We start from the raw sequence: 27,908 nt of genomic DNA on the forward strand, positions 1-27,908 counted from the left end.
AGAACTTTACATGACTGGGGAAGAAATCTTCTCTAATAATGAATCCAAGTCCAAGCTCAGACTTTTAGAGGTCCTTCTAACCCACTATATGCCTCTCCCACCAATCAGTATCTTCTTGAAAACTGAAAAATTCCAGCCAATTTTGGCCATTTTGAACACTCAGGAGAGTGAAGTGTTCAGCCCTCACCCAGGTCATCACCGCATCCAGCCCCTATCTCCCAGCCCCCAGCCCCGCGTGGTCTGACCTCATTCTTCAGACTCCTGGCCAGGAAGTGCTCAGCCACGTGCGCAGGAAGCACGTTCTCCAGCAGCACGCGGTTCAGGTTCTCCATGGTCTCTATCTCCTCCCGCTCTTTTTTGAACTTGTTCTTCCATAAGAAGTCTAACCTACAGTAATATTCATTCTGTTACAAGAGGACACAGAGGTAAAGAAACAATAGGCATCTTGTCCCGCCAGAGAGTGGAGGTTTCAAAGAGAAAATAAAAAGAACAAAATGCAACCGAAAAAAGAACCACAAACAGAACTGCCACCCCCCCCTCAGAAACCCCTCTGTTTCTCTGAAATGTCCTTCAGTGCCCCTCTGGCATGGATTTGCAAAAAACAAGAACCAGCCTCGAAACACAGAAATCAGCTATATTGAGGCTTAAGTTCAAAGTGCTATTAAGGCTTCCTGGAACGTTATGCTAATAAAAGATGGCTCAAATGATTTTTTGAAAAGAGGCATAGAATATAAATGATGAATAAATGAAAAATGAAGAATGCATCAGTAGGGAGACTGCATTTCTTGATGATTTGCATAAAAACAGTAGTGTTCGTTTATGGCAGTTTGCCTTTAGCATTTGTAAATTAGTTTTTCCAACACAAATTATATCATTATGTAACTGTTGCAAAATATGGACTTTTTTTTTCACCTGGGATTGTGCTGTTCTGACAGAATGCCATTCATCACATGTAGAGAAAAGTTCATTTTGATATAATTTAATTAAGATAGTGCCTGCTAATCAGAACATGTTTTCTGCTTTATAATGTATTAAAATATAATGTAGTTTAAAATGAGTTATTATTAACGTTGTAGGAATAGAGAGGCCCAATTACTGACAAAGAGTCTTTTGGGCCTTGGCATCATTTTGTGCCTCCTATGATGTAAATAATTTAATATAATGAAATAGTCTTGAGTGGATCCCCCTGTAACTGAAGGGCTTAGTGGAGAGTGTGTATTTCACACAGATAGTCACTTGCTGCCAAATACATGTGAAGAAGAGCTCACTGCAAGTTTTTTGTTTTGTTGAGTTGTACCAATGACAGTAAAAAGTAAAACAAATCACACACACGTGCACACCAATGGCCTCTCATACACAAACGGGAAATGTCTTTTTAAAGTTACAATCCACATTTTGTAATTTGAAAGAACAATGATCATTCATTAGTTATGTTTGATTCAAATTATCTGCCATACATTAGGGAAAAGTTCCTCCTCCTCCTCTGATGTGGAGTTTATCTCAAGTAGTGAGGCATTTTCAAAAAACTGCAAAGAAGATATTTTAAAAGTCTATTTATGTTTGGCCAGGCATGGTGGCTCATGCCTGTAATCCCAACACTTTGGGAGGCCAAGGTGGGAGGATCACTTGAGGTCAGGAGTTCTAGATTAGACTGGCCAACATGGCAAAATCCCGTGTCTACTAAAAATGCAAAAATTAGCCAGGCCTGGTGGTGTACACCTGTAGTCCCAGCTACTCAGGAGGCTGAGGCAGGAGAGCCGCACGAACCCAGGAAGTGGAGGTTGCAGTTAGCAGAGATTGAGCCAGTGAACTCTAGCCTGGGCAACAGAACAAGACTCTGTCTCAAAAAACAAAATCTCCAAATTAAAAGTTTGTATTTGAAGTTTCATGTTCACGCCACATTTTCAAAACCATGGATTGATAGAAATTAAGCTGTACACTGACTAGAAAAGCCTTCTCACTTGAAGAATGGATTAAAAAAAATAAATAAATGGTGTGTCTGGATTTAAATTGAAATGATAGATGCAACCATCTGTCAATCATCTAGCTTCTCTGCCCCCACCAGTGGCTTCTCAGTGCCCCCACTCAATGCCCCGACAGGTGCACACTCAAGATTAGACAAAAGTGAAGCATGGGATGAAACCATTTCCAAGGCAGCATGAAGGCAGTAAGTCTGACCCAAGGGAGCAGGAAAGTTTTCCATACGCCACACTAGGATGTTGCTCAGGTTTTCAGAGCCATTGTTATTGCATAACCGGTAAGTATTTTGTAAGTCTCCTACTAAAAAAAAAAAAAAAAAAAATCACAGACTTTTGGAACCAGCTATACTGAACTGAAATGACACTGCCAAATCAATCAATCAATCTCCTACCTACTACCTATGTTTCTATCCATCTACCACTCATCTATCACCTTCCCAAGCAATGCAGTCTGTTTAGAATCCTCTGCGTTATGTAGCTGGCCCATTGCAACTCACATGAAGGGCGCCTCAAAAAAGACTTAAAAAAAATTTGCAACCAAATGTAATGGATTGAATAGTAATCCCCCAAAAGATAGTTGCAAGTCCCAGCCCTTGGTATTTGTGAATGTGACCGGATTTGGAAATAACATCTTTGTGGATGTGATTCAGTTAAAGATCTCAGGATAATATTGTCCTGGATTTAGGGTGGGTCCTAAACCCGAAAAGCATGTCCTTACCAGAGAAAGGGGGATTTGACTCAGAGACACAGTGGGAGGCCATGTGCAGATGTCCAGCAGAGGCCAGGATGAAGCCCCTGCTTGGGTGACTTGGGGAGGGCAGTGCTGCAGAGTAGAGCAGAGGATTCTGTGTGCAGAAGAGGAGCAGGGAGGGACCAGCAGCCTTCCTCAGCTTTGGGCCTGCTTCGAGAGCTTCCCATTCCTCGGACTGCCACCCACCTCCTGGATTCTGCCTGGGGCTACTCTACAGGTTTTCAGGAGCCCAGATCCCATGAAGAGACATAGAATTTGCTTTTTATTGGCTCTGTCAACAATGAGAGATCGAGAGCAGGAAGAGCCTGAGGAAATCCTCCAGGACATCCTCCAGGATTTTTTTAAGGTTTAAAAACCCCGTGACCCTCCCTTCTGTGGCTCATATCTAGCACAGCCTCAAGGGCAGTTCTGAGCTGTTTCTGGTTCTGAAAACAACACGAGGAACTAGAGGGCTTCACATCTTTCTATATGGACAGAAGAACCTAGTATCAAGTCAAATTCTCCCAATTTTGTTATTGGTCGTTGAGATGATACACAGTCAAGACCGCTACATAATTATGGTTAAGTCCAATGGCTGACAGTTGATCCATTACACTCTAATTGATTTGAGATAAATAATCAAAAGTATTCAATATTATGATCAAGCACTAATTTTACACAATTGGTTTGATATCAGTCTTATAAGGAGTCATTCCATTTTTGTCTTTAATGTAGCAAAAAGTAACAGTTACATCTAGAGGCCTGGAAAAATCATTACTCCCTTTACAGGATTTATCATTCTCCCTAACCATTCTTTAACACCAGTTACAAATCACTGAATGATTTTTTTCCTTGGCGCTGTCAACAAGGAGAGAGAGAGCAGGAAGAGCCTGGGCAAATCCTCCAGGACATGCCTGGGACCCCATGACCCTCCCTGCTGTGGCTCACTGGGCTGGGGTACAGGGCAGTTTGTGGCCCTGCAGATTCTTAGGTTCAAGCCCTCCTGTAAAACAACAGCTGCATCTGAGGTCATGCAGACTGTCCCCTGGTTTGATGGTATAAATGTATCTCACCTCAAATGCAGACCCAGCATGGAACGTGCTGCTGTTTAAGCTCTGGTGAGACACCAGGCTTCTTTCTTTTTTCAAGAGACCCAGAGTTGGCTAGCACATCTATCGTAAGCCAGACTTTAGTACAGCAAGTAGCACTGGACTTGTACAAGGGACGTGTTATGTTTTCATTGAGGCTACTTCGATACCTAAAGCAATATTTAGTATATCGATTTTCTCAGAAAGCAAACGTATCTCCATCATTTCAAAAAAGATGGTCATGGAGCATCACAAATAACAATAAAAGTAGGTTGCAAGTGCATATACTATCATTTAATAAACCAATCGGGAAACACAGTAACTCTGAGGCCATGAATGCTTTACTTGCGGCCCTTGAAAAATCTTATTTCAAAGATGGGGTGTTTTGTGATATACCTCCCCTCCCTTTGGGGAAGGAAGTACTAAAGCGCCACGTCGCAGACTTCAGAGTTCTCACCCCGGAAGGCTCGGGGCCTCAGTAATCATCCACTCAACGATTTTGGACTGCAGGTCAGACTCCTGGCTCACCTTGGTATTTCCCATGGTGCTTTATGTAGAGGTCTTAAAGAATGGTTATGAGGAATGATAAATTCTTTAGAGGGACTAATAATTTTTCTAGGTCTCTAGATGTAAATATTACTTTTTGCTACATTAAAGACACAAATGGAATGACTCCCTATAAGACTGGTATCAACCCAATTGTGTTAAATTAGTGCTCAATCATAGTATTGAATACTTTTTATTATTCATTTTAAATCAATCAGAGGGATCAACTGTCAGCCATTGGACTCAACCATAATTATGTAGTGGTATCGACTATGTATCATCTCAGTGACCAATAACAAAGTTGGGAGAATTTAATTTGATACTAGGTTCTTAAAATTTGCTGCTGTGAAGGAATCTGAGTGATGATTCTAGCAGGAGAAAGCATCCCCGGTATGACATGGAGAAACAGGTGATCCCACGGAGAGAATGGCTGAATGTTTCCGGAGAAATGATCATCTAGGTGGAATGATGCAGGGAAGCATAATTCCCTCACATCTAAATTATAGGGTACTCAAGGGAGAGCATGCCCGCCATAGGAGTGAGAGCAGAAAGAGGGCCAATTGTGAGAAAAGAAAACCAGGTTGCAGGAGAAATCAGGGGAAAAGAACAAGACATAGTGCAGATTGTCAAAACTGCAAGTCAAAGAATGCAGAACAGAGAACATGCAAGAGGGGTGGTGCAGTGGGAAGAAAAGACCTCAAACAGCTTTGCAGCAGGACAGGACAGCTCTGTGCTGGGGAGATGGATGAGGGCTGCACCATGAACTCCTAGGGAGGATGCAGCTCACATTGCTTGGGAAGCTAGAGGAGGACAGTTGTCCCAGACTGCTGGCCTGAGAGCCAGATCCAGACTCGGTCCAACTGACTATGCAATTACTAACAGCTTTCTGGTGGGGAGAGCTGGAAGCCTTGGAAGCCAGACCCAAACTCATAAGTATATAGTGCACCTCTTGGATACTGGACAGATTTAATTTCATTGGCATCGCTTCTTCATGAGTTCTTTCCAAATACATAAATTACTGCTTTTTGTTTGTTTCCTATCACCCTTTGCAGAACTTTAAACAGCCTTGGGATGAGGCAGAGGTGCTTGGCTTCAGATGAGTCTTGTATTCTTTGGGCAATTATCTTTGCTGAAGGCAGAGGAAGAAGAATTGTCCTTAAAAATCCAGCCCCCACAGCCTCGACTAGGAGACCAGAAGGTTGGAGGCAGCAAAGAAGGAAGAACAGTTTCATTCACATCGCAAAAATAAAACTTTGAGCAGGGGATCATATTTCTAGGAATGATTGCAAATGACAGCAAAGGAATTCAGATCCAGTTCAAAGGACTGTGCTGTATATTCTGAAATGCAAATGAAAGCCCCAGTCAAGGGGAGATTTTTTTTTCAAATAGTGTCAGTTATTGAAGGAACAGTTTTGTAAGTTTACAAAGCCTATAAAAATTTTTTGAAATTTAACAGGAAATTAACTGATGAACATCTTGGCCTATAAAATTTGCCTTTTGTGGAAAAAAAGAAAGATATTTTTCCTTTTGTCTATATCCGAGCACCCACACCTTGTGCTAACTAATTTTGTCTTCAGTGACAAGACAAATCTGATTCTTAGGCATTTGTTTCCAAGAGAGTTAACTAAAATGCACGGCGAAGCATGATTAATGCAGCACTTTAGAAAAGGTATACATACATATATATATATATAAACAGACTTCTTACCTGTCTACCCAGAACAAGCAGAGTGATGAAGAATATAGAGAGAGACACAGAGCCCATGGTCTTTAGGTCTTTCCAAATGCCTGGTCTATTAAAAAAACAGACAGACAGACAGATAACAATGCAACACAGCAACAGGCGCACAGGACTTAGAATCTGAGCATGAACAAATGTCAGATTCTCTAGTGCCTGTCTACAGCATACACCAGCCAAACGCACAGGTTTCAAATCTCCTTCCAAACCCAGCTTGCATTAAAACAAAATAACAATCCCTATTTTGAGAGCACAGTATAATAATACAGACTTCACACTTTATATCAAGCTATACCAATATTAAAAGAAAAACTAAAGGAATATTAACATTTCATTTGTAGTTCTGGGATCAATATGGGTAACTGCGTATATAGTTTCTTCAGTGTTTTCATGATTAGTCTCACAAAGAGACAGTATGGTTGAAATGAATAGTCACACAGGTATAAACATGAAGTAGGGAACTTAATTTCTGCACGCTGCTCTCCCCTCTGAATTACAGTTTCATATAACTTTCAAGCAGTCATCCAATCTCATTCACTCTTTCATATGATTTTGTAACACGAAGTTATAACAAAGATGTAAATCCTGGATACACTGATTGAGTGACCTCAGGTTCAAGGTTACCATAAATGACATCAGTCATTTATCCCTGACAAGATGTCACTGCACGGAGTGGGATCCCCCAGACCTTGATACCGTGTTCCACGCAGTGAGCACCCACACATCCTACAGATGCTGACACACGAACTGTTCCCACATAGGACTGTAACTAAGACCTGAAAGATAAATTGGATTATGCATGGACACCATGTCACACAAGCAGCATAGATGGTATCTGATCAACTACAAACAGCAGGTCGTCACTTTCTGCTTGTGTGCTGTCCTTGCTTTTTGATTTTTCCAGTTTCTCTGTGGATTCAAGGACAAATGAGATAACAAGAGGCTTCGGTGTAATACTAAAAAGCCCAGGTGGGCTTTCAAGCAAAAGAGCCTGGGTTTGAATCCTCAGCTACGGGACGTGGCATAAACCCCTTCAAACCTCACTTCCTTCATCAGTGAAAGGTGGGCACCAACGCCTTGCAGGCTGTTTTAACCCCTCCATTTCATATCTATATACCTGGCACGGAGCCTGACAGATGGGAAACTCTTTCCAAATGGTTCTTGTGATTTTTAACATTATTACAGAATGATAAGGAAGAGGAGTGGGGCAGGGCTAAGAAACTAGAGAAAAAGATAAGGAAACACAGACTGGAGAATATTATTAACAGAATGAAAGACTCAAGTGCAATGAAAAGGTGGATTCCTGCAGGAATGAGGCAACATGATCGCCTGGTCCCAGCGGCTACGGGCTTAGAGCCACAGAGAGCCCTCCAGTCAGGTTGTGCTGGCATCAAGAGCTCTTTCCTCTCCATCAAGCCCATGGCATCTGGAAGAATCTGAGCTCATGAAACTTAAAGAGGTCACCGTTTCTCTCTGAGAATGAAGCCAGGGGAGCAGTGCCGCCTTCCTGTTTCACTGGCATTGATTTTATAAAATGAAGTTGCTCTTTTCTGAGCCTGTGACTGCAGTGTCCAACAGCACAGCTGAAGTGACCGACAGGTGAAGTTGTTTGAAACCAATTCTGACTCTGATTTTCATGAATTTTAAACTCTTTTACCCTATGTTGACCATGCTGATGCTATATTGAATAGTTAATAAAAACAGTACCACACAGCTAACGTCCTCAGAAGCTGTTATAGGCTGAGTTTTTAATTTTCATATTGCTTTGTGAATATCACATTACTTTACAATTCCAAGGGGCTAGAGAAAGCATCTCTGACATCCCCTTCTTCCACCCACCATCACTGTAATTCCTAAACTAAGAGTAAATATCAGGTCAGAATTTATAATAGTTTCATCAGCACAACAAATCGGAACACAAGTCCCCTTTGCATTTCTAGCTAAAGGACTAGATGCCTGAAACATAGAGAGACAGCTCAGGGCCCTCTCACTGACACAGTGATGTTGGTAGGACTCTGTTAAGCAGTTCAAGACCTGGCTGGGTTTTCAGTTAATCATACTGAAAATTCACACAAGCAACCTATTGGAAGAAATCCTGTCTGGGGAGTACTCACATTAATGCATTTGAATCTTGGTTTATGGGGTAGAAATACCCTGCTCTACCCGTCTCCCAGATCTTGAGTCTTCTGTAGGAATAGCAATGGGTGGAGGGAGAGCTTGGAGGAAGGAAGACCAGCAGAGGCTCTCCCTGTAGCACCAGGGAGTAGATTTAAAAGTGCAGACCTAGATGGATCTCAGGAATCACGAGGCACCAGCAGCCCACAGAGCCAAATGGTACACCAGTACCCGGCTGAATTTTCTCTTCTGGAGCTCTCTGAAAACTACTAGGGACTCCATCTGGCTTCTCCAGATTTCACTTGGACTTCTCAGGACTTCCTGCATTTAGTTAGTGAAAGAGAACTGCCAACCCCTGCGGAAGGCCTTCTTCTTGTATGGGCCACTTGTGGATGGATGCTGTTAGGGTCCCTCTAGTGTCAGTGACTGATGTCTCCACCTCAGATCCGTTCCTAGATCACCTCACTCTGTGTGTGTTTGTGGGAGAGGTTGGGAGAAGGAGGGGCAGGTAGCATGCTGGGAGACAGGAAGAGGAACAGAAAAATCCCAGGACATCTTTCCAGCACAGTAGTCAATTGTGTTGATCTCTGGATTCATCTCCTAGAGTTGCTGTAATGAGGTAGCACAAATGAGGTGACTTAAAATAACAAATAACTTAAAATAACCTCTCACAGTTCTGGAGGTTAGAAGTCTGAGAGTAGGATGCTCTCAGGGCCAGGTCCTTCTGGAACCTGCAGGGAATCCTTCCTTGCCTTGATCTCACTTCAGGTGGTTTGCCAGCAATCTTCGGCCATTCTTAGCTCTCCACCATGTAACTCCAATCCCTGCCTTTAACATCACGTGTCATCACGTGGCTTTGCTGTGTGTCTGTCTCTTCACCTGGTTATCTTCTTAGGAGGACATCACTTATATGGATTAGGAGTCACCCTACTTCAGCGTGACCTCATCTTAACTAATTCCATATGCAATGGTTCTATTTCCAAATAGGGCCACATTTGGAGAAACTAGGGGCTGAAGCTTTATATCTTCTTTTGGGGGACACAATTCAGCCCACCAATCAGGTCAGCTGTTTAGAGAAATACGAGCTGCACAGCTAGTTGTGTATGAGTGCGCTCTCTCTCTCTCTCTCTCTCTCTCTCTCTTTTTCTCACCTCTCTCTTTCCTTCTCTTTCTTTCTATCTCCTTCATGTTTTAAGGATGAAATCTACTTTGGACTCTCATGTGTTAGGGTTGTGCCGTCATTGAATTATGAAGTGGGGAAGATACAGCTAATAGAACTGAGAAAAGTTTCTAACTCTGTGATTTCCCATATGACGACAATGGTAACCAAAATGTGACGGAACACACTTCCTTTCAAATCTAAAAACCAGACACTGGGGACCCAGATGCCCACATGCCTCAGCCGCACAGGCATCTGCAGTTGGCCCCCCCACCTGAGGTTGTTGTTAATGGAACAATCATTTTGCTCATCAAGTTTCAGAGTCCAAAAGAACAGCACACTTCAACATACTGAGTGATGGAGACAGAGGAATTGCTTAGTGAACCAGCCTCTAACTTGAAGGCAAACACTTCAGATGGAGTAAAAAAAAGGACGTTTTCATGATTCTCGGGAGGGAAAGCAGTCCAGGTGCGTAGACACAAACATTATCTTACCTGCAAAAACTTTACATTTCTGTGGGTGAATATTTTCAAGAAGAAAAGTACCTGAAGGGGGACCCTAATTTCTGTTGCATTGTTAACAGTGGCTGGCTCAGGTAAAATCATGTCTTCTCAGGCCACTAACTTGGATAAATTAAAAAATCGGTTCACTGATCGCTGAGGGCCATGACTCGTAAAGACAAGGCTAACAGGGAGACACTGATTTCCGTCCCTTTACCCACACAACAGCCTCCTGGTCTTCAGCTAATCTTTTCTCTTTCTCTCCTGCCTCTGGTTATACCATTAAGTTAGGAAGTGCCTGGCTTTGTCCATAAGACATCCCCTAATCCTCAGGAATCGTCAATGTCAAACAACACAGAAAGCAAATCTCTCGTCCAACTTGTTAATGCCACAAAGATGAGTATGCTCATGGAACCTCACTCAGCAAGGGATTGGGACCTCGATCGCAGGGCCAGAAGGCAGCATTGTCCTGCGTAAAACAAGACAAAACACCCCAGAAAACGAATCTGAGGTTAAGATGTGCAAGACAAAACAAGTCCTCCCATTCCTTGTCAGAAAATCTTCATCAGCTCTGGCTTGAGAAGCAGCAGGGAAACGCTAAGACACACTGGGTCTGCTTTCATGGTGCCCTCTCCCGCTGTGTCAGTCGGAAGCGTGTGAAGATCCTGTGGTTACTTCTTTGGGCTCTTCCAAACATGAGTCCCCGAGGCAGTACCTTCCTTCTGGCTGGTGAAGCGTGAGGTCAACGGCTCAGCCAGGGTTCCCATACTTTGGATCAAGAGCATTCCATGCAAGTGTGTCATGAAAATGAATAAATGAGCGGATGAATGATTGTGTTGGCTTGGAAAGGGCTCATCTTCCCTAAGTGGTTTCTGGGCATTCTTTCCTCCCCTGGCTGGACACAGATACGCAAGAATCCCGTGTGAATTTGCAGTGAAGATGGCCCAATTATCATCCAGGGACAGATGGCTCAAAGGCTCCCGCTTTTTCAGAGTGGTGTTCATAAATGCGAAGCCAAACATTCCAGTGCTGCAGCAGAGCCACAAAGTAAAGAAGGCTCCGGAGCCAGGGGCAGGTCAGAAGAGATGGGAAAAGCATGCGTGGGTGGGGGTTGCAATGGGACTGGGGCCCTTTGCTCTGGAGACAATCATGTGTCCTGATTAACGTAGTTGTTGTTTCCTTTTGTGGAGAAGAGTGATTTTTAAGTCAGAAGCCACTGCTGCATCAGCACGATCTGAAGTGGTTGGGCTGGGCGTGGCTTTAGCATCACATGGAAGAACTGATGATTGGCAGCGTGGCACATTCTATGCAATCTACGCCACAGGCCCTGTGAGTCCCTTCCCCCATTCTAAAATCAAACAGAACAAAACAAAAGAGCCTAAATATCGAGCATCCTCCGGCAGACGAGTCCAAACCACAGGACATTTTCTGTTTTAGGTCAGACAGAGAATCACTAAGGGTTGCTTTTTGTAAAAGGGAGGAAAGCTTGTTAGACGCTGCATAGCCCTAGGATGCCTGGCTTTGTTAAAGTTAGGCGGCTGGGATTGCTTCCCCCTCTGCTGCCCCACTCGTGGGTGTCAGACACGAAAAACGTGCTGTGCTGCTTGCTTTCTGAAATGGCACAGGGTACAGCAAATAGGCAGAGTGGGGGAAGCTGAGATGCTAAATCTGAAAGGAATAGAAAATCCTTTCAATATTAACTTGACTGTATCACGTGCTTAGAATGAAAATTTGAAATATAGTTTTCATTTAAAGAAAAGACATGAAAACAATTTGAGGTGCTTGGGAAGACCCACAGACCATCTGCCCCAGGGTGAGCTGGCAGCTCTTTCTGACCTTTCCTTGAGGGGTGGGTTTTCCTGTTCTTCCTCAAGCCTTGCCTTCAGTTCATCATCAGTCAATCCCTAGTTCATACATTGTCAAAATACATCACAATATCCCAAATTCCAGCCATTTGGATTTCCATGAGACACGGAAAAATCAGGGAAAGCAGAAAAATGCCACAAGGAAGGTGCCTAGTTCAGGCACCTCAGTGACAGGTGCAAGTCCGAGCATCTCCAGTGCTCTTCCTGATAGGAAGCTGTTGCTAAGGCTGGAAGGTAAAGTTTTGTGGACTTTTCAGCCAGCTGCAATCTAGAGCTTCTGGATAATGCTAAGCACTGGCTATCACTGCTGCTTAAACACCGTATTTATGCACTTTCTGAAAGTACTTATTTTACTGGGCTAAAGTTCCAGCACAGAACTAGTTGGTCGTCAGGGATCCTTGTTAGTTAGTTGCTCTCTTCAAGCCTCTCTAGAATTAAAGGTACATTTCTAGCCCTCAGGCGAGCTAACATAATGGCTGGGTCCAAGTGAAATAATACCCATCCCTTGAGACTTTTCAGTTCTGCAAGAAAAGAAACTCAGGAAAAATCTGACAGCCTCTTGCAGACTCGGTAGCAAGCCTTTGTCACAGGAAGGATAAGTGTCTTCAAGACAAAAACAGCTTCCAGCAACATCAGCTGTTATTAACATCACCAACACCTTGAAGAGCAGTTGGTATCTCAGCAGCTCTGGCTAAGGCTCTTGGGACACAGTGTCATGGATAGGAACTGCAACCATTATTGACCAATTCACAGACACTATGGACGACTGTTGTGAGCACCAAAGAATAGGAAACATCTGAGAAACTCCTGAGCTCTCTTCAGCAGGAGGTGGTTTATCAGAATCACACCCCAGCAGGTCACGTTAGATACCGGGACACTCCTGGCCTCCATCCTAATGGATTTTCGATGGCACATTCTCTCTGAGTGACCTTTTTTTCCTCCTAAAAAGTCTACTTTTCACATTCTTGAATGTATAAGAATGTCTTTAATATCATTTTCTTATTCATTGATATGAAGCTTTTTCTGGTGCAAACCTCTCCTTTCCTCTCTGCCAGCTCTATTGGTCAATCCCTAGTTTGTACATTGTACCATCTTGTTGGCTTGCCCATGAGCAAGGTCATGTTGGCTCTGAAAAGTTTCCACCACAGGAGTCATGAGGAAGTCACACAGAGGAAAAAGTAGAGGGGAAGACGGCCAGCACTGCCTTTCAACAGAGGTGCCCTCTCTGAACTTTACTTTGAAATATAAGATATAAACAAAACCTGATGTGGATCCTAACAGACAATGTCACCCGTGATCTGGAGTTATGCTCTGTCTTCAGGGAAGCAGGTGAGGTGAGAGATTTCAGGAGGCTGGTATCAGGCTCTTCCCATTGTTCAAGAGCACAACCTGCTTTTGTTTATTCATTCAACGGATGCTTGTTGAGCACTGGATGCCAGGCACAGTCACAGCCATGGTATTTGGTTCACGTCTTCTCTTGTGCTTGATTCGGGAGAGTGTGTTAAAGTAGTCAGTACATATGTGTATATCACAGAAAAGGGGCTCTCTGGCAACAGAGGCGATGTCCACTTCATCCAGGATGAGTACCTTCCACCTTTCCAGTTTGAAACAGAACAGAAGAGCTGCTTGGTCTTCAGGTGCACTGAGGGGTGAGCGCCAGAAGCTTGAGGGAGGTCTATGTATTAGTTGAAGTTTTCCAGAGGGAAATAACCAATAGGATATATGTATTTATAGAAGGGAGTTTTTTACTGAGGGTTGGCTCACTGGATCACAAGGCGAAGGCCCATGACAGGCAATCTGCAAAGCAGGGAAAGAGATGCTGGGAGCAACTCAGTCCAAGTCCAAAGGTCTCAAAACCAGGGAAACCAACAGTGTTGCCTTCTGCACTGAGAACGCTGAAGATGCTGCTGTACAGGTCCCAGAATCCAAAGGCCAAAGAACCTAGAGTTCTATGTCCAAGGGTAGGAAGCATCTAGCACAGGAGAAGGATGAAAACCAGAAGATTCAGCAAGCCAGCCAAGCTGGCTTTCTCTCACCTGCTTTGATCTACTGGTGCTGGCAGCCGACTGGGTGGTGCCCAGCACATTGAGGGTGGGTCTTCCTCTCCCAGTCCACTGATTCAAATGTCAGTCTCCTCTGGCAACGTGCTCACAGACACACCCAGGAACAATACTCTACCAGCCATCTAGGCAGCCTTCAGTCCAGTCAAGCTGACACCTAACATTAACCATCATAGTCTCATCAGAGGACTCACGGCTGACGAGGAGCAGGTCCAGGGGCCTGGGTGGACAGCAAGGACATTAACCTGCCACAGCCAGGCAAGGGTCCCAGAAAGAAGACTGGGGCAGAAGAGAGAAGGCCAGGAATAAGAAAGGGCAAGAATGCGATGCCCAGAAATAGGTCACCAAAGGGATGGGACCAAATGCTGTGACTTTAGTGGCACAGACTGGCTCAGTCAGAAAAGGAGGTGCTGACTGGCTGTCCTGTGAGCCAGCTCCAACCTTCAGGGGCACCTCTGGCTTTGCGATTAAGCGGTGTTCACTCTCAAGGCACCATGCTACACAGCTTTTTTTTCCCTAAAATATCTTACTTTCAATTGGGAAGTGTGTGTCAGCATCAATAAATGAGGCAAAGGGTGAGAAAACTGATATCAATTATTGTATGGGGAAAAGCTCTTGGATCTCAGAAAAAACAAAGGAAACACTGACCTTGATTGCTTTTACCTCTGGCATGAATCACAGGGTTATGTAAAACAGGCAGGAGTAAGAACGAGGCAAGAACAGCAGGAGTAAGAATGGTGGGTGGATCATGAGGTCAGGAGTTTGAGACCAGCCTGGCCAGCACAGTGAAATCCTGAGTCTACTAAAAATATAAAAATTAGCTGGGCATGGTAGCACATGCCTATAATCCCAGCTACTCAGGAGGCTGAGATAGGAGAATTGCTTGACCCCTGGAGGCAGAGTTTACAGTGAGCCGAGATCACACCACTGAACTCCAGCCTGGGTGACAGAGCGAGACTCCATCTAAAAAACAAAAACAAATGAACACACACAAAAAAACAGGCAATGAGGCTGAAGAAATCGGGAGGCTTCTAAACCCCACTCTTAAGAGTCTCCCATGTGGTAGTTTTAAGTGGACTTCATAGAAGATTCATTGATTTTTGAGCATTATGCTTTTTTGCTATTACTTTACATCAGTAAGACTCATCTTTCCGTAGAAGATGCTTCTGAGAATACTGTGCAGTCAGTTCAGGGTTCAGTTCAAGAAGTGCCAGAACTTCTGATCAAAATTAGGAAGTGGGAAAAAATAATGAGTAAAACATATTATTTGATAGCACAACAGGTGACTCTGGTTGATAATAACTTAATTGTACATTTAAAAATAATTAAGGCTGGGCATGGTGGCTCATACCTGTAATCATAGCACTTTGAAAGGCTGAGGCAGGCTGACCACCTGAGGGTCAGGGATTTGAGACCAGCCTGGCCAACATGGTGAAACCACGTCGCTACTAAAAATACAAAAATTAGCCAGGCGTGGTGGCAGGTGCCTGTAATCCCAGCTACTCGGGAGGCTGAGGCAGGAAAATCGCTTGAACCTGGGAGGCAGTGGTTCCAGTTAGCCAAGATCGCACCACTGCACTCCAGCCTGGGCAAGGGAGCATGCTCTGTCTCTAAAAGAAACAAACAAACAAACAACAAACAAACAGAACTAAGAAGCCCGGTACTGAGACTCATGTCTGTAATCCTGGCACTTTGGGAAGCAGAGGTGGGTGGATCACTTGAGGCCAGGAGTTTGAGACCAGCCTGGCCAACGTGACAAAACCCCATCTCTACTAAAAATACATTTTTTTTTTTTTTACAAATCTACTTAGTTTTTCAATATTTTGCTTTGAACTGAGGACAATTTTGCCTTCCTGAAGGCAAAAAATGCAGCCAGGCATGATGGTGGGTGCCTGTAATCCCAGCTACTAGGGAGGCTGAGGCAGGATAATATCTTGAACCCACGAGGCAGAGGTTGCAGTGAGCCGAGACTGTGCCACTGCACTCCAGCCTAAGTGACAGAGCAAGATTCTGCCTCAAATAAATAAATAGAAAGTGTAATTGGATTATTTGTAACACAAAGGATAAATGCTTGAGGAGATGGATACTTTATTCTTCATGCTTTGATTATTTCACATTGCAAGCCTGTATGAAAACATCTCATGTACTCTGTAACTAGGTATACCTAGTATATATTCACAAATATTTTTTAAAAATTAGGAAGTGGGACAGAGGCGTGTGCCCCTGAAGAGGATGCTGGCTTTAATGATGGAAGCGAAGGCAAGTCGTGAGGCTTCTCAAGTGGGTCTCCCTAGCTTCAAGGTCATGACAAAGACAAACCAAGAGAGCAGACACAAAAGAGCTTTAATAGAATGCAAGTGATCTAAAAGCAAAACTCCTTTTCTTCAGCCTGATAAGTACTCTCCTGCTGCTGGGGTTCTACTGAGAGAGCACGTCCCCTAAGGTGTCTCACTGAGGTCCCCAGAAGCAATTCTCTCCACATCAGATACCTGCTAATCTGATTTCGTCTTTTGCTTCGGATATGTAACATATTCAGGCGCTTTAAATGTAATAAAGGGAAATTTAGTAGGGTCATCAGCTGTGCATGAAAATCAATAGTGCTACATTTATTTAGGAATACAACACAGGTTTTCTGGATACAGCAGAGCAACAGTAAAGCATGTTTAGATGGCAATTTTGGGAATTTATTGGAAAATTAACTTCCATTCTTATCTTGGCTAAGGAATCATAAATATAATTATGCATTTTTGCAACTCCACTGCCTTAAGCCTGGTTACAGATTAGTAGAGTTTCATTGTGTGGAGGATGATGAAAATTAGATTAGGTGAAAAAAACAGGCTGCACTTGTATTTTTGCAAAGGTTCTTATTGGTCAGAAATGGCGACACAGTGTGATGACTGCCCTTCCTAACCCCATTCTCCAGTGGAGAAATAGGTGGCCATGTCCTGTCAATATAAAACAACTTTTTGGAGTAATAAATCTATGCAAATTTTTAAGGCATTTATATTATTTTAAAACAAATCTAGAAATAAGATGGCGGACAGTGCAAAGCTCCTTGAAAATACTGTGACATCTGGTTATTTCTGGTGGGTTCAGAAATAAACCTAACAGTTGTTATAAAATGTTGTTTTGCTTTTGAGATGTGATGTGGAGAGTATCATAATGATTACAACAATTTTTTCCAAACAAATGCCCATTAGAGGCCTAGAGAAGTAATTAGATAAGAGGAAATTCATTATAAACCAGAGTGAGTGCCCGTGGTAGAGCCATTCTTGCTCCATCTAGGCTTTCAGTTAAAAGACTTAGAGCAATCATATGTTTTCTTGGAAGTCAAGTTCTTCATAGGACAAAAAATGTTCAGGGCTGGTAGTTCTCCTTCCGCACAACAGTATTTTAGAAAATCTCTAGTGAGAAATGTAACACTATAACTTGTGAATATGGCTACTTATTTTTTCAATATTTTGCTTTGAACCAAGGGCCATTTTGTCTTCCTGAGGACATCTGGCAATTTCTAGGGACATTTTTGGTTGTCATGACTTGGGACAGAGGGGATTGTGACTGGCATTCAGTGGGTAGAGGCCAAGGATGTCCCTAAACACAAAACACCCTACCTACCATGCACCATGCACAGGACAGCGCCCCCCCAACACAGAATTATTTAGTACAAAATGTCAACAGTTCTGAGCTGGACAATCTTAGATTACTTTTATCAACACAGTTCAGGTTATAACACAGTTCTTCTTTCTGAATCGCTTCACATCTTCTATGTATATTTGAGAATACATAATCAGATATCATCTGTAACAAAAATACATCTCTTTCTGAGGCATCACTTCAAAGAACTTCTATCAGAATGATTTATCAATGACAACGAAGTCGCAACAGACACTCACTCGTTCCACATGCCGAGAAAGAACTAACGTAAGACAAGGTAGAGGCTCACCTCTCAAACAAGACCTGGCTGTAGTCACCCAGGACGTGGGCGTGGGTGTGGAGCAGGATGCTGTTGTAGCCCACCAAGGCCACCATCATGATCAGCATCTTCAGCTCGTAGTTCACCCGCAGGAACACGGAACAGGATATCAGTCCCAGAATGCAGCTGTATATAAAGTACTGAGACAGGAAAAGACAACAGACAGATGCTTAGGATCTCTCCTGAGAAACGCTCAACCACAAGTACCGTCGGGGCCACCGTCAAGCTCCTGTGGTCAACACATAAGCTGGCTGTGAAAACAGAGCCCTGTTTCTTATCTTTGAGCCAGTGGTAAATGCCTGGATCTGTTAAATTCGGAAAAAAGAGTATCATCCACAGATTTCTGACTCGATCTTGCATGATAAATAAAAATAAGCATGTATATTGCCAGATACTTTTTAGAACTAAAATTGTAAAAAAAAAATTATATGGAAGGCACATGATTATAAGCCAATGGCATTTATTTCTTGAAAATGAAAATGGTGTGGCCTCCTATACATTCCTTAAATATAAGTTGAAGTGAATAGAATGTCTTTTGGCCTTTCAGCCCTTTCACTCATTAAGAGAATATAAATCATTCCGGATAACTCTGTTAAAAGCATAAGGAAGCCCAGTCATTTTATTAGAAGAGAAAGTTCGTGTCAGCGGGCCTATTTAAAACAGAAGGATTTAAGTTAAAAGCCTAACCAGGGTGAGTCATGAATCCCCTGGGAGTGGGACAGGCACCAGAAGAAAGTGGAAGAACCAAGTGGGAGCCAGAACTAGCACCTCCCATCTGAGGCCAGAGCCAGCTGCCGGCAGCCTCCCCCAGGTGAGCCATTTCTTCACCATTTACCACTGCAGGTAGGTTCAGGTAGGCTTTGGAGAGCTCTGAATTCAACTCTTTACTCACACATTAGCTCACTTACTTGCAGCCAGTGACCTAACTTGCTTATATCACAGTGTCTGCATAACACTGTAAAATGAGGGTAATCATATTATCCTTGTCGGTCATTGAAAACAACAGAGATAAAAGAGTAATGTACAGAGCCAGAGTCCTGCACGCCAGGAGGTGCTCCCTGCAGTGAAACAGGTGCCAGCCTCAAAACGCTTTATGTGCTACATCACGGGGTTTCAGTGAACAAGGGGTTGTGTTACTGTCTTAGCATTCCTAGAACAGAAAAAAACGCTAAAGAAAAATTAAGACTTTTAGTAAAACCCATATCTTATTGATATATTTTCTTTTTTATACTGAGTCTTGGTCTGTCGCCCAGGCTGGAGTGCAGTGGCGCAATCTTGGCTCACTGCAACCTCTGCCTCCTGGGTTCAAGCAATTCTCTTGCCTCAGCCTCCTGAGTAGCTGAGATTACAGGCACCCACCACTACGCCTGGCTAAATTTTGTATTTTTAGTAGAGACGGGGTTTTACCATGCTGTGTTGGTCAGGCTGGTCTCAAACTCCTGACCTCATGATCCGCCAGCCTCGGCCTTCCAAAGTGCTGGGATTACAAGCATGAGCCACTGAGCCTGGCCCCTTGTTGATGTGTTTTAAACCTTGTCTCTAAAAGATAGCCTAGCTTTTAAACTACTCAATTATAATGTCACCATACTGAGTAAGCCAGGTATGAACTGCTTATTTTTGTCATTCCGCCTCTTCCTGTGATTTCCCCAGCTAAAGCCATCTACATGAAGCTATGTGGAAGGCGACTGATAGTAGTTCAACAGTCCTGTTCTTGCAGAAGAAAGACAAGTTGGAAATATGAGCTTGCAGTGATCATACGGCAGGCTTTCTCTTCGTAAGAGGCACGCTTGAGGGGAGGAACCCAAGGAGGATGAGTAGACATTCCATCAGTCAGGACTTCGACCTGGCATTGAGGCTTCAAAGGAAGACCAACACCTCGCACTGGATTACACACCAACTAAGTCACTCTTCAGCGGGTGAAAGTCTTCCTCTGCATGGGAATGTGAAGGCCACTCTTCATTTCAGGTGGCAGCAGTTTAAAGAATACTGAGTGTTGTAAGCACTGTGTCTCAGCTGCAACTGCCAGATGGCAGCCCTCCATTCTTCTGTCTCTCATGCTCTCCCACAACAGAGAACAAAAAAAAGGGAAAGAAGAGACAATGGGGGTGAATGTAGTAAAATGACAGAATCAATAGAGCTGTGAACAGGTGCACGGGCAGTATCTCAGAGGCAGGCGAGGTGTAGCATACCCTGTGAAAGGACACCTTATTTCTATGAGAGTTCTGCCCATGTCACCTTAGATAAGTTACTGAGTACCTACTTCAGGGCAGGTCTGAGGACTTTGATACAAGGTACACTAATGCTCTATGTCGCTTAGAAAAAGAGGACTCAAAGTAGAGCAGTGAGTTCTGCAGAACAGGTACACAATGTGGACTGAAATTTGGCAGAGTAAGCTCGTTTCTGATGAATATAATAAAATATGAGCTTGCATTTCATACAGCTGTCTTTTTAGTTCATGTTTCTAGTAATTCATCATTATATTTTTCAAAAGCACTAGTCTATTATAGACTAGAAATTACAAAAACAAAATGAAGCAAAATGAAGAAAGGGCCTTCACAAAGAGTTTGAGAGGCCCTTATTTATAACCTAGTAGGACTTTAATCAACACTCTTGAGTATTATAAAACTGCTCCTTAAAACCCGGGAAATTGCCCCAGGAACTGGTGGGGGTAAGGCTCTTATTCAGTAATTCTGTCCCATCGGATCCCCCAAAGCAGCTGAGCCTAACGAAACAATCCTGTGTTTTCCATAGGTCATTCAAAGTAAAGTGATGGTAATACCCACCTTGGAGAATTCTCATGAAGAAACACAAGTTCAGAATAGCCGAGACCATGAGAAGCTCTGTAAATTTTGCTATTATGACTATAAAGCTCTTGGTCAGCTTTTGTTTTTGAAAGAGCTCTGTTTCTAAAATTATGCTTGAAAACCACTGTTATAATGAAAGCTATCAACCAGTTCAGCCTAATCCAACAGAAGGTAGAATAAGGAACCACTTAGAAGCATGTGTGTGTATGTATCAATGGGTATTTGTGGATTATTTTGGTGTGTGGGGACCCGGGGTAAAATTTTAAAGGTTCTCACCGTTTGAACCTTTGAACTATGTGTCAATACTTATAAACTATGCTAAGGTTTCACATTTCAAAAATTATTCTGAGGCTTTAATTTTTTTTCACATTTCAGGAACATCCACTCAAATATATATGTTCATGGGAAGTAGACTGTTCGTCTATTTCTATTAAATGGCTTTCTAGAATGCTTGGAGGCTGTGCAAGAGGTAATCAGGCATGAAAAGGTAGGTGGGGAACCTGCAGATTGCCCCCGAAGGATGTGCGGGAGAGAACACTACAGGATGGCCAGGCTGGGAGCCTGTCCTGCCTCCACGGTGTAGCTGACCAGGGAAGGCACCGGCTGGTCAGCGGTTCTGGCGGAAGGACATTGAACTGACTCCTATTGGACTGTACTTACTGGTAATCCGATTGCTAGTAATGTTTACCCGTTCGACATAATCTTTGAAACCAACTTGCACTTTACAGTAAGGTAACAGCCACTGTTACCGTGGGTAATTTCTTAACACTAAAGTCTCTGGGTCTTACAGCTTCTTCACCTGCAAAATGAGAGTCCAAATAAGATCTGCTTCACCAGGGTCATCTTTGGATGAAATGACATAATGCATACCAAGTGCCAGCTGTGGTATAAACAGCTTACGTGGCAAAGATCCTTTATGGCTAATTTTGGTATTTTAAAAGGACTGTGTTTTCCTGCTGCAGAAATCATACATCCAATGTCAAAAATTGGGAAATATACAAAAGAATCCACATAAAAATAAGGATCTCTGATAATCCCCAATATCCACTTTAGCCACTATTCATTATTTGTATATGTATTTCCTGCTATTTAATATTGGTAGTATTACTTTAGAAAGTTAGGATTATACTGTTTAGAATTTTTTAAATAATTCTTTTCAATGAATAATTTATTATGAATATGTATTTATATGTCATTTTTTTTACAACACCTTATATGGTGGTTAAAATAAATTTTGTTATAACTTATATGGTTGTTAAGTATAACCACCATGCCTTTTCAAATTTTTAGGCTGTTTTCTTTCTTTCACTTTCTTTTTTGTTGTTGATGTTTTATAAACACATGCAAACACATTTTTGGTAAACCTTTCCACCTTTAAAATTAATTTCCAAAATTAGTATTACAGGGTAAAAAGTATGTCTGTCTTGTACTTTTTTTTATAACGATTGAAATTTATATCACTTTATATCACCACCAGCAGTGAACTGGGCATGCTTCTCAACTTGCTGGTCAACTTCAGACATCACGTGACATGGGGTTTGAGAGAAACGATGCCTGCCTGGTGCACACCCACAAAATGGCTTTTCCAGTGTTCCCTGGATCCATGAGGGAGGAAGCCAGGATATCTCCAGGCTCCTTGGGGACTGCTAAACCCATGAGTTCATAATGCATTTCTGTACAGCCAGCCCAGGCAGACCTGGGACTTCCTTGGCAATGCCGGCCAGCATCTTCAAGGCCCCATGATCAGAAAGACAGCAGTCCGTTTACTACATGCCATGTAGATTGTGCTTTTTCAGAATCCTTTAAGGCTGAATAAATGTTTTTAATAATTTTCTTTGGGCCGGGCGCGGTGGCTCAAGCCTGTAATCCCAGCACTTTGGGAGGCCGAGGCGGGTGGATCACGAGGTCAACAGATCGAGACCATCTTGGTCAACATGGTGAAACCCCGTCTCTACTAAAACTACAAAAAATTAGCTGGGCATGGTGGTGCGTGCCTGTAATCCCAGCTGCTTGGGAGGCTGAGGCAGGAGAATTGCCTGAACCCAGGAGGCGGAGATTGCGGTGAGCCGAGATCGCGCCATTGCACTCCAGCCTGGGTAACAAGAGCGAAACTCCGTCTCAAAAAAAAAAAAAAAAAAAAAAAAAAATAATTTTCTTTGATTGCAAATAAGGTATTATACAGATTTACCTAAATGAAATTCATAATGATTTCCTTATTCTTTTAATGATGCCAAGTGATCTCAAACTAGTGGAAGGAGAGATTTAAAAGGATATTGCCAGCTATACAATTTTTTCCTGTCAAAATGCATCTTCACATTAAAATTTTAAATGTAAAGTGCTACGTGGATGTGAAAGGGGACTGCTCGGTCGGTGCACTCTCTCCCCAGCATCCAGCCTATGGATCATGTGGATGCTAACGCCATTGGTTCAAGGTGGAAGAGGCAGGCCACATGGTTAATTTAAATATTTCTCTAAAACAGAGGGCTCCAAATGGCCCACAGTGAGATTACAGTCAATAAGCTCTCAGGAAGACTCCAGCTTTTCACTTTTCATATAATTAAACAGAGAAGTCAATGCCTAATCCTCACTGGAGTTGATGATAATACCTAATTTGAAGGACAGGATCTCCTGGGTAAGGGATGAACCTACACCACCCCCTCTTCCCAATGTCCCCACGAGGACACTGCTTTTAGAACATGGTCATCTTGCCCTTGACCCAGTCAAGGCCTCAGAAGCCCCTTCTTTCTGTGCACAGAGCTGTGAGCTTCCCAATAAATTAAATGATGGGAAGGGAAAAATGACCGGAGCAAAATATCAAGGAAGCAAATCAGAGAAGGAGAAATTAGAAAATCAATCCGCTTTATTGCCATAGCTACTGGAGTTAAAATTTTCGGTATTTTGAAAGCATACATATTGAATTTACCAATTTGAGTCTCCAAAATAGTTCACTTAGCCTTCTCAAAACTGGTTATTTGGGCCAGAAACTAAATGGGCAGACTCTGCACCACTTTTAGGTAATTATTCAGAAAGTGAAAAGGAGAGCATAAAAACTTTTTTTTCCCACAAACGATTTGTGGAAGAACAGAGTTGTTAAGGAGTAAATAACTGACTTTCCTCTCCACTTAACGGATTAATGGGTTAATAAGTTTTGAAATTTCAACCTAGGTCCTTTGGGACACTGGTGAAGATGAGTCCTTTAGCAAGAATTACTGAGGAATAGAATCACTGGGTGGCGTATGTTGCCTAAGAAAAGGAAGGAAAATGAGGTGTGGGCAGTTTTATCACAGCTTCAAGGGGATAATATTAATTCACGGGAACAATTAGCAACGTCTCTAAGTAAAAAACCCAGAAACATAGTGATGTATAATTGAATGCCATATGGTAGGATATATGCTAGAAATGTTGTAGTGGTTAAGAGAATACGGCAATCATTACTGGTGAAAGCATGAAAATAACATTGTAAGTTTGCAAATGTGAGTTTCGCCAGTCCCCAAGGGCCTGGACTTGTAGCAGAGGCTGGCATTTGTAAATTCAGGACTACTCAGGGATCGATATCAGAGAGGAAATGCAAACTCTAGGACAGATCTAAGACTAAAGAATATATGTTATACAGACTACTAGCATACAGGAGAGTCACCAAAGCAGTCATAATTGCAATGTTCTTACCGGGAGGAAAAATAAATTTTGTGCACGCAGAATCGCTGCCTGATTATTTGAGGCTGAAAAACTTGTGTTTGATGTATTGGCAGTTGGAGGGATTGTTTCCTCAGAGTCACTCAGGAAAAACTGCAAAGAGAAGGTTTTTTTTTTAGATGAATTCATAGTGCAAATTAGAGGAGATAACTAGCAGGTGGCTGCTAACTTTATGAATTCTGTGTACCTTATGCACAGTAAACAGGATTGTTCATGCGGATTTGGGAATTTCTATTCAATAAGTAATAAGCAATTTACTGTTCTATACATTCCATAAAGAATTCCAGAACTTCTAAATTCACATTAAAGAAATTGGAGGCACCTCTCTCAAACAATAAAAAGTACGCAAAGCCCTTGGCAGAGAGCATGGTTAGAACGACATTCGAAACCGATATCACCTTTGAAGCCGATATCACCATGCATACATTCACTCCTCCACCACCAGATTGGAGTCTTCAGGATGTTTTTTTCCTCCAGCATCTTTTCCATCTCAGCTCAAACATTTCATGAGTCAATATAGTTCTATGAATTATTGATTTTTAGAATGAAAATTAATTTTCTGGGCAAAATGCAATCACCAGCCTCTACATTTATATCTATCATTTGTGAGTGGTTGGCAACTCAGATCATCAGGGGTGAAAAATTTAAAAGGATGAATGTTCTCAGGACTGCTGGAAAGGGGACTTGAAAGAAACAAAAGGTAATGCTGAGAAAATAATTAGCTCTTATGTAATGGTCTTACATAATATAAGCATCAGAAGGACAGCATCAACCTATTAGCAAGGCAGGAGAAATGTGTATCTCTCTCTCTCTCTCTCTCTCTCTCTCTCTCTCTTCCTTTCTCTCTCATTCTCTGTCCTACAGAAGCTGCACACAGACTAAATACCCAAGGACCAGACAGTTTTTGGTCATGTGGCTTAGGGTCAGAGGCATGTTCTGGAAACACAAACCAGAGAACCGTGACTTGAACCAGTTCCTTTTACGGAAATGAATTAATTTCATTCCTAAATCTATTAAACAACGTTTGATTTCTGCATAGGGTTAACCACACATATTCAAGGTTTAAAAACTAAAACTTCCCTTATAGTTTCTATGGTTGCTTTTGTTCATTTCTATCAAGTTCTTTCTCTGGATTGCATAGTTCTTGTCAAATACCTAAACTACTTTATTTGGACAGATAAAAAGGCATTTGTTTAATCTATTATTGGGAACATTCTTCTCATGGTCTATAGAAATACTAGATACAGTATTTTTGCCCATTATATCATTTGATTAAATTAGGCAAAATGCTGATTTGAGAATCAAAGAAATGAGTAATTTCTATATGTATGATGAAAGAATTTGTAAAAATTGTCACATCCCTGGCTGAACTACAAGTGTGCTGATATTTTGAAAGAAATTATATCAGGGATTAAAAAAAAATAATGAAGTAATGGCTTGGCAAACAGCAAGCTCCAAAAAAGTACAAAGTTAGATTAAGATTTGATAGGCCAGAAATTCAATTGATTTAAATATTTTAACAAATCAATAAGTGGCAAATAAAAGGAGATTGTTTAGCTTGGTGTATTACTAGTCTTAAGTGCCAAGGATCTTAAAATATTTTTAAAAATTTCTTGATCATATCACCACATAGACAAAAACCCAGGTAAAATCAAGTATTACATTCTTGACATACAATGAGTGAGTAGTTTACTTTGTGAAAAAATGTGACTTGCAAGGGGGTTTTGCAATAAATATGATGGTTGAACTTGAAGAACGGAAAACTCCAATCACCATACACCATGTCTCCTACCCCACTTCTGCTGTCTTTCCATTAACTACCCGTAAATTCAGGTCTCTTCATTCTGTCTAAAATCAGATTACCATTTGGAATCAACCTCCCTTCCTCTGACTTCTTTGCATTTTCAAGTGACAAACGCATGTCATTCCCTAATTAGAGCCAGTTAAATACTCGTCAGTTATCAATCCCTTGCCCCCCTTCCTTCCAGGCAAAGCGGCCCCAGGTTTCTCCACTGAAAATATTTTTAGCATCATAATGATTTAGGAAGTGCTTCTCTGAACCTAATTTAATCTTCTACATGCTTTGTCATAACTGGGACAGTGATGTCATCATTCTGAGCAATGCATCCTGAATAAAATGCTAATGAACACTGCATATTTTTAGTTTGCTTGCAAATTTTACATTTCTCAGGCAATTAAAAACATATCAGAATGATATTTTTCTAACCACATTAAATTGTAAACAGGTGCATTTTGTACTATGGTTTTCTGCCTGATGACATCATTGTGTTTGTCATTTGGTTGAAATTAGACTAGTAGTCCAGTCTACCTGACCAGCCTACTAGTTAACTATGGCTGACTCCTTGTCTGGGTGGCTCACAGATTTATATATGCTTTACTTAGAATACATTTCTTGGAAATTTCTCAGAAGAAATTGCAAAATGTTGCAAGGAATCAAGTGACGTCATTCTCAAAATGTCAGGAATAAAATGGGAGCACGTTCGGCCGCTCAGACATGATTCTCAACAGCCAGCTGGAGACTAAGATGGAAAAAACACTATGTATAAAACAAACGTGGACAACTACTTGTTTTTCTCCACTTTTTACTGAGGTGCTGGTATCACGTGGATAAACATCAAATGTATAAAGTATCCCGGTAAAATTGCACACTTCGCTGAAGATAAAACTGACTTGGACGTTCCGGCATTCAATATCAATGAGTAATGAGACTTAAAACCAGTCCTCTGAACACACTGCTCCCGTTGACCCTGACTCTTGTGAGGATCATTAAAATGCAGGCTGAGAATAAATATCAATGACTGGAAATTGACATAGAGCCATCAGATGAGCCGGCCCATCCACGCAGTCAATAGCAGAGGCAGGTCAGGGCAGCCTCAAACCATCTCACGTTACTCCTAACGCATCTCTCCCCTTTGAAATATAGAGTCATGGCAGGTGATGACAGAGAAGCAGTTAATAAGGGCTGCTTGCCACTAGCTGGAAAAACGCAGGGCAAACTGAGGCTCACTTGCTGCAGAGGAACTGAGGAGTCTGCAGAAGAAGAAGGAGTACCCGAGGGCACGATGCAAGGGGCAAGGAGGCACACACAGAGGGGCAGATACCGTGAGACTCACTCACGTGAGGTCCCTAGAATAGGCAAATTCATAGAAACAGGAAGCAGCACGATGGTGACCTGGGGCTGGGGGAGGTAGGATGGTGAGTGAGTGTTTCGTGGGGACAGAGTTGCTGTTTGGGAAAATGAAAAATGCTCTGGAGATAGAGTGTGGTGATGGCTGCACCACATTGCAAATGTATTTAATGTTACTGAGTTGTATGTTTAAAAGTAATATACTTTATGTTATTTATATTTTACATGACCAACATGGTGAAACCCCATCTCTACCAAAAATACAAAAATTAGCCAGGCATGGTGGCTGGTGCCTGTAATCCCAGCTACTCAGGAGGCTGAAGGCAGAGAATTGCTTTAACCCAAGAGGCAGAGGTTGCAGTGAGCCAAGATCATGCCACTGGACTCCAGCCTGGATGACAGAGCAAGACTCTGTCTCAAAAAAAAAAAGTAACAGGGGCTTTGCATAAAGACATGAATGAGGCTCTGACTTTAAAAACTTGAGTTTTCTGAGAGCAAACGAAATGTTCT

General features: G+C 42.3%; 1 protein-coding gene across 1 annotated transcript in view; it reads right to left on the reverse strand.

Moving 5' to 3' along the window:
* Positions 1 to 27,908, reverse strand: part of ADCY2 (adenylate cyclase 2) — a 456,478-nt gene that overhangs the window by 42,542 nt on the left and 386,028 nt on the right. Inside the window, exons 17-20 of the mRNA XM_002745132.6 lie at positions 24,224 to 24,343; positions 17,724 to 17,893; positions 6,052 to 6,136; positions 246 to 404 (exon numbers count right to left, since the gene is read on the reverse strand). Coding sequence (XP_002745178.3) covers positions 246 to 404; positions 6,052 to 6,136; positions 17,724 to 17,893; positions 24,224 to 24,343 — 534 coding nt within the window. The remainder of the gene's footprint in view (positions 1 to 245; positions 405 to 6,051; positions 6,137 to 17,723; positions 17,894 to 24,223; positions 24,344 to 27,908) is intronic.

The sequence above is a fragment of the Callithrix jacchus genome, chromosome 2, assembly GCF_049354715.1.
Source record: "Callithrix jacchus isolate 240 chromosome 2, calJac240_pri, whole genome shotgun sequence".
NCBI classification, from domain to species: domain Eukaryota; kingdom Metazoa; phylum Chordata; class Mammalia; order Primates; family Cebidae; genus Callithrix; species Callithrix jacchus.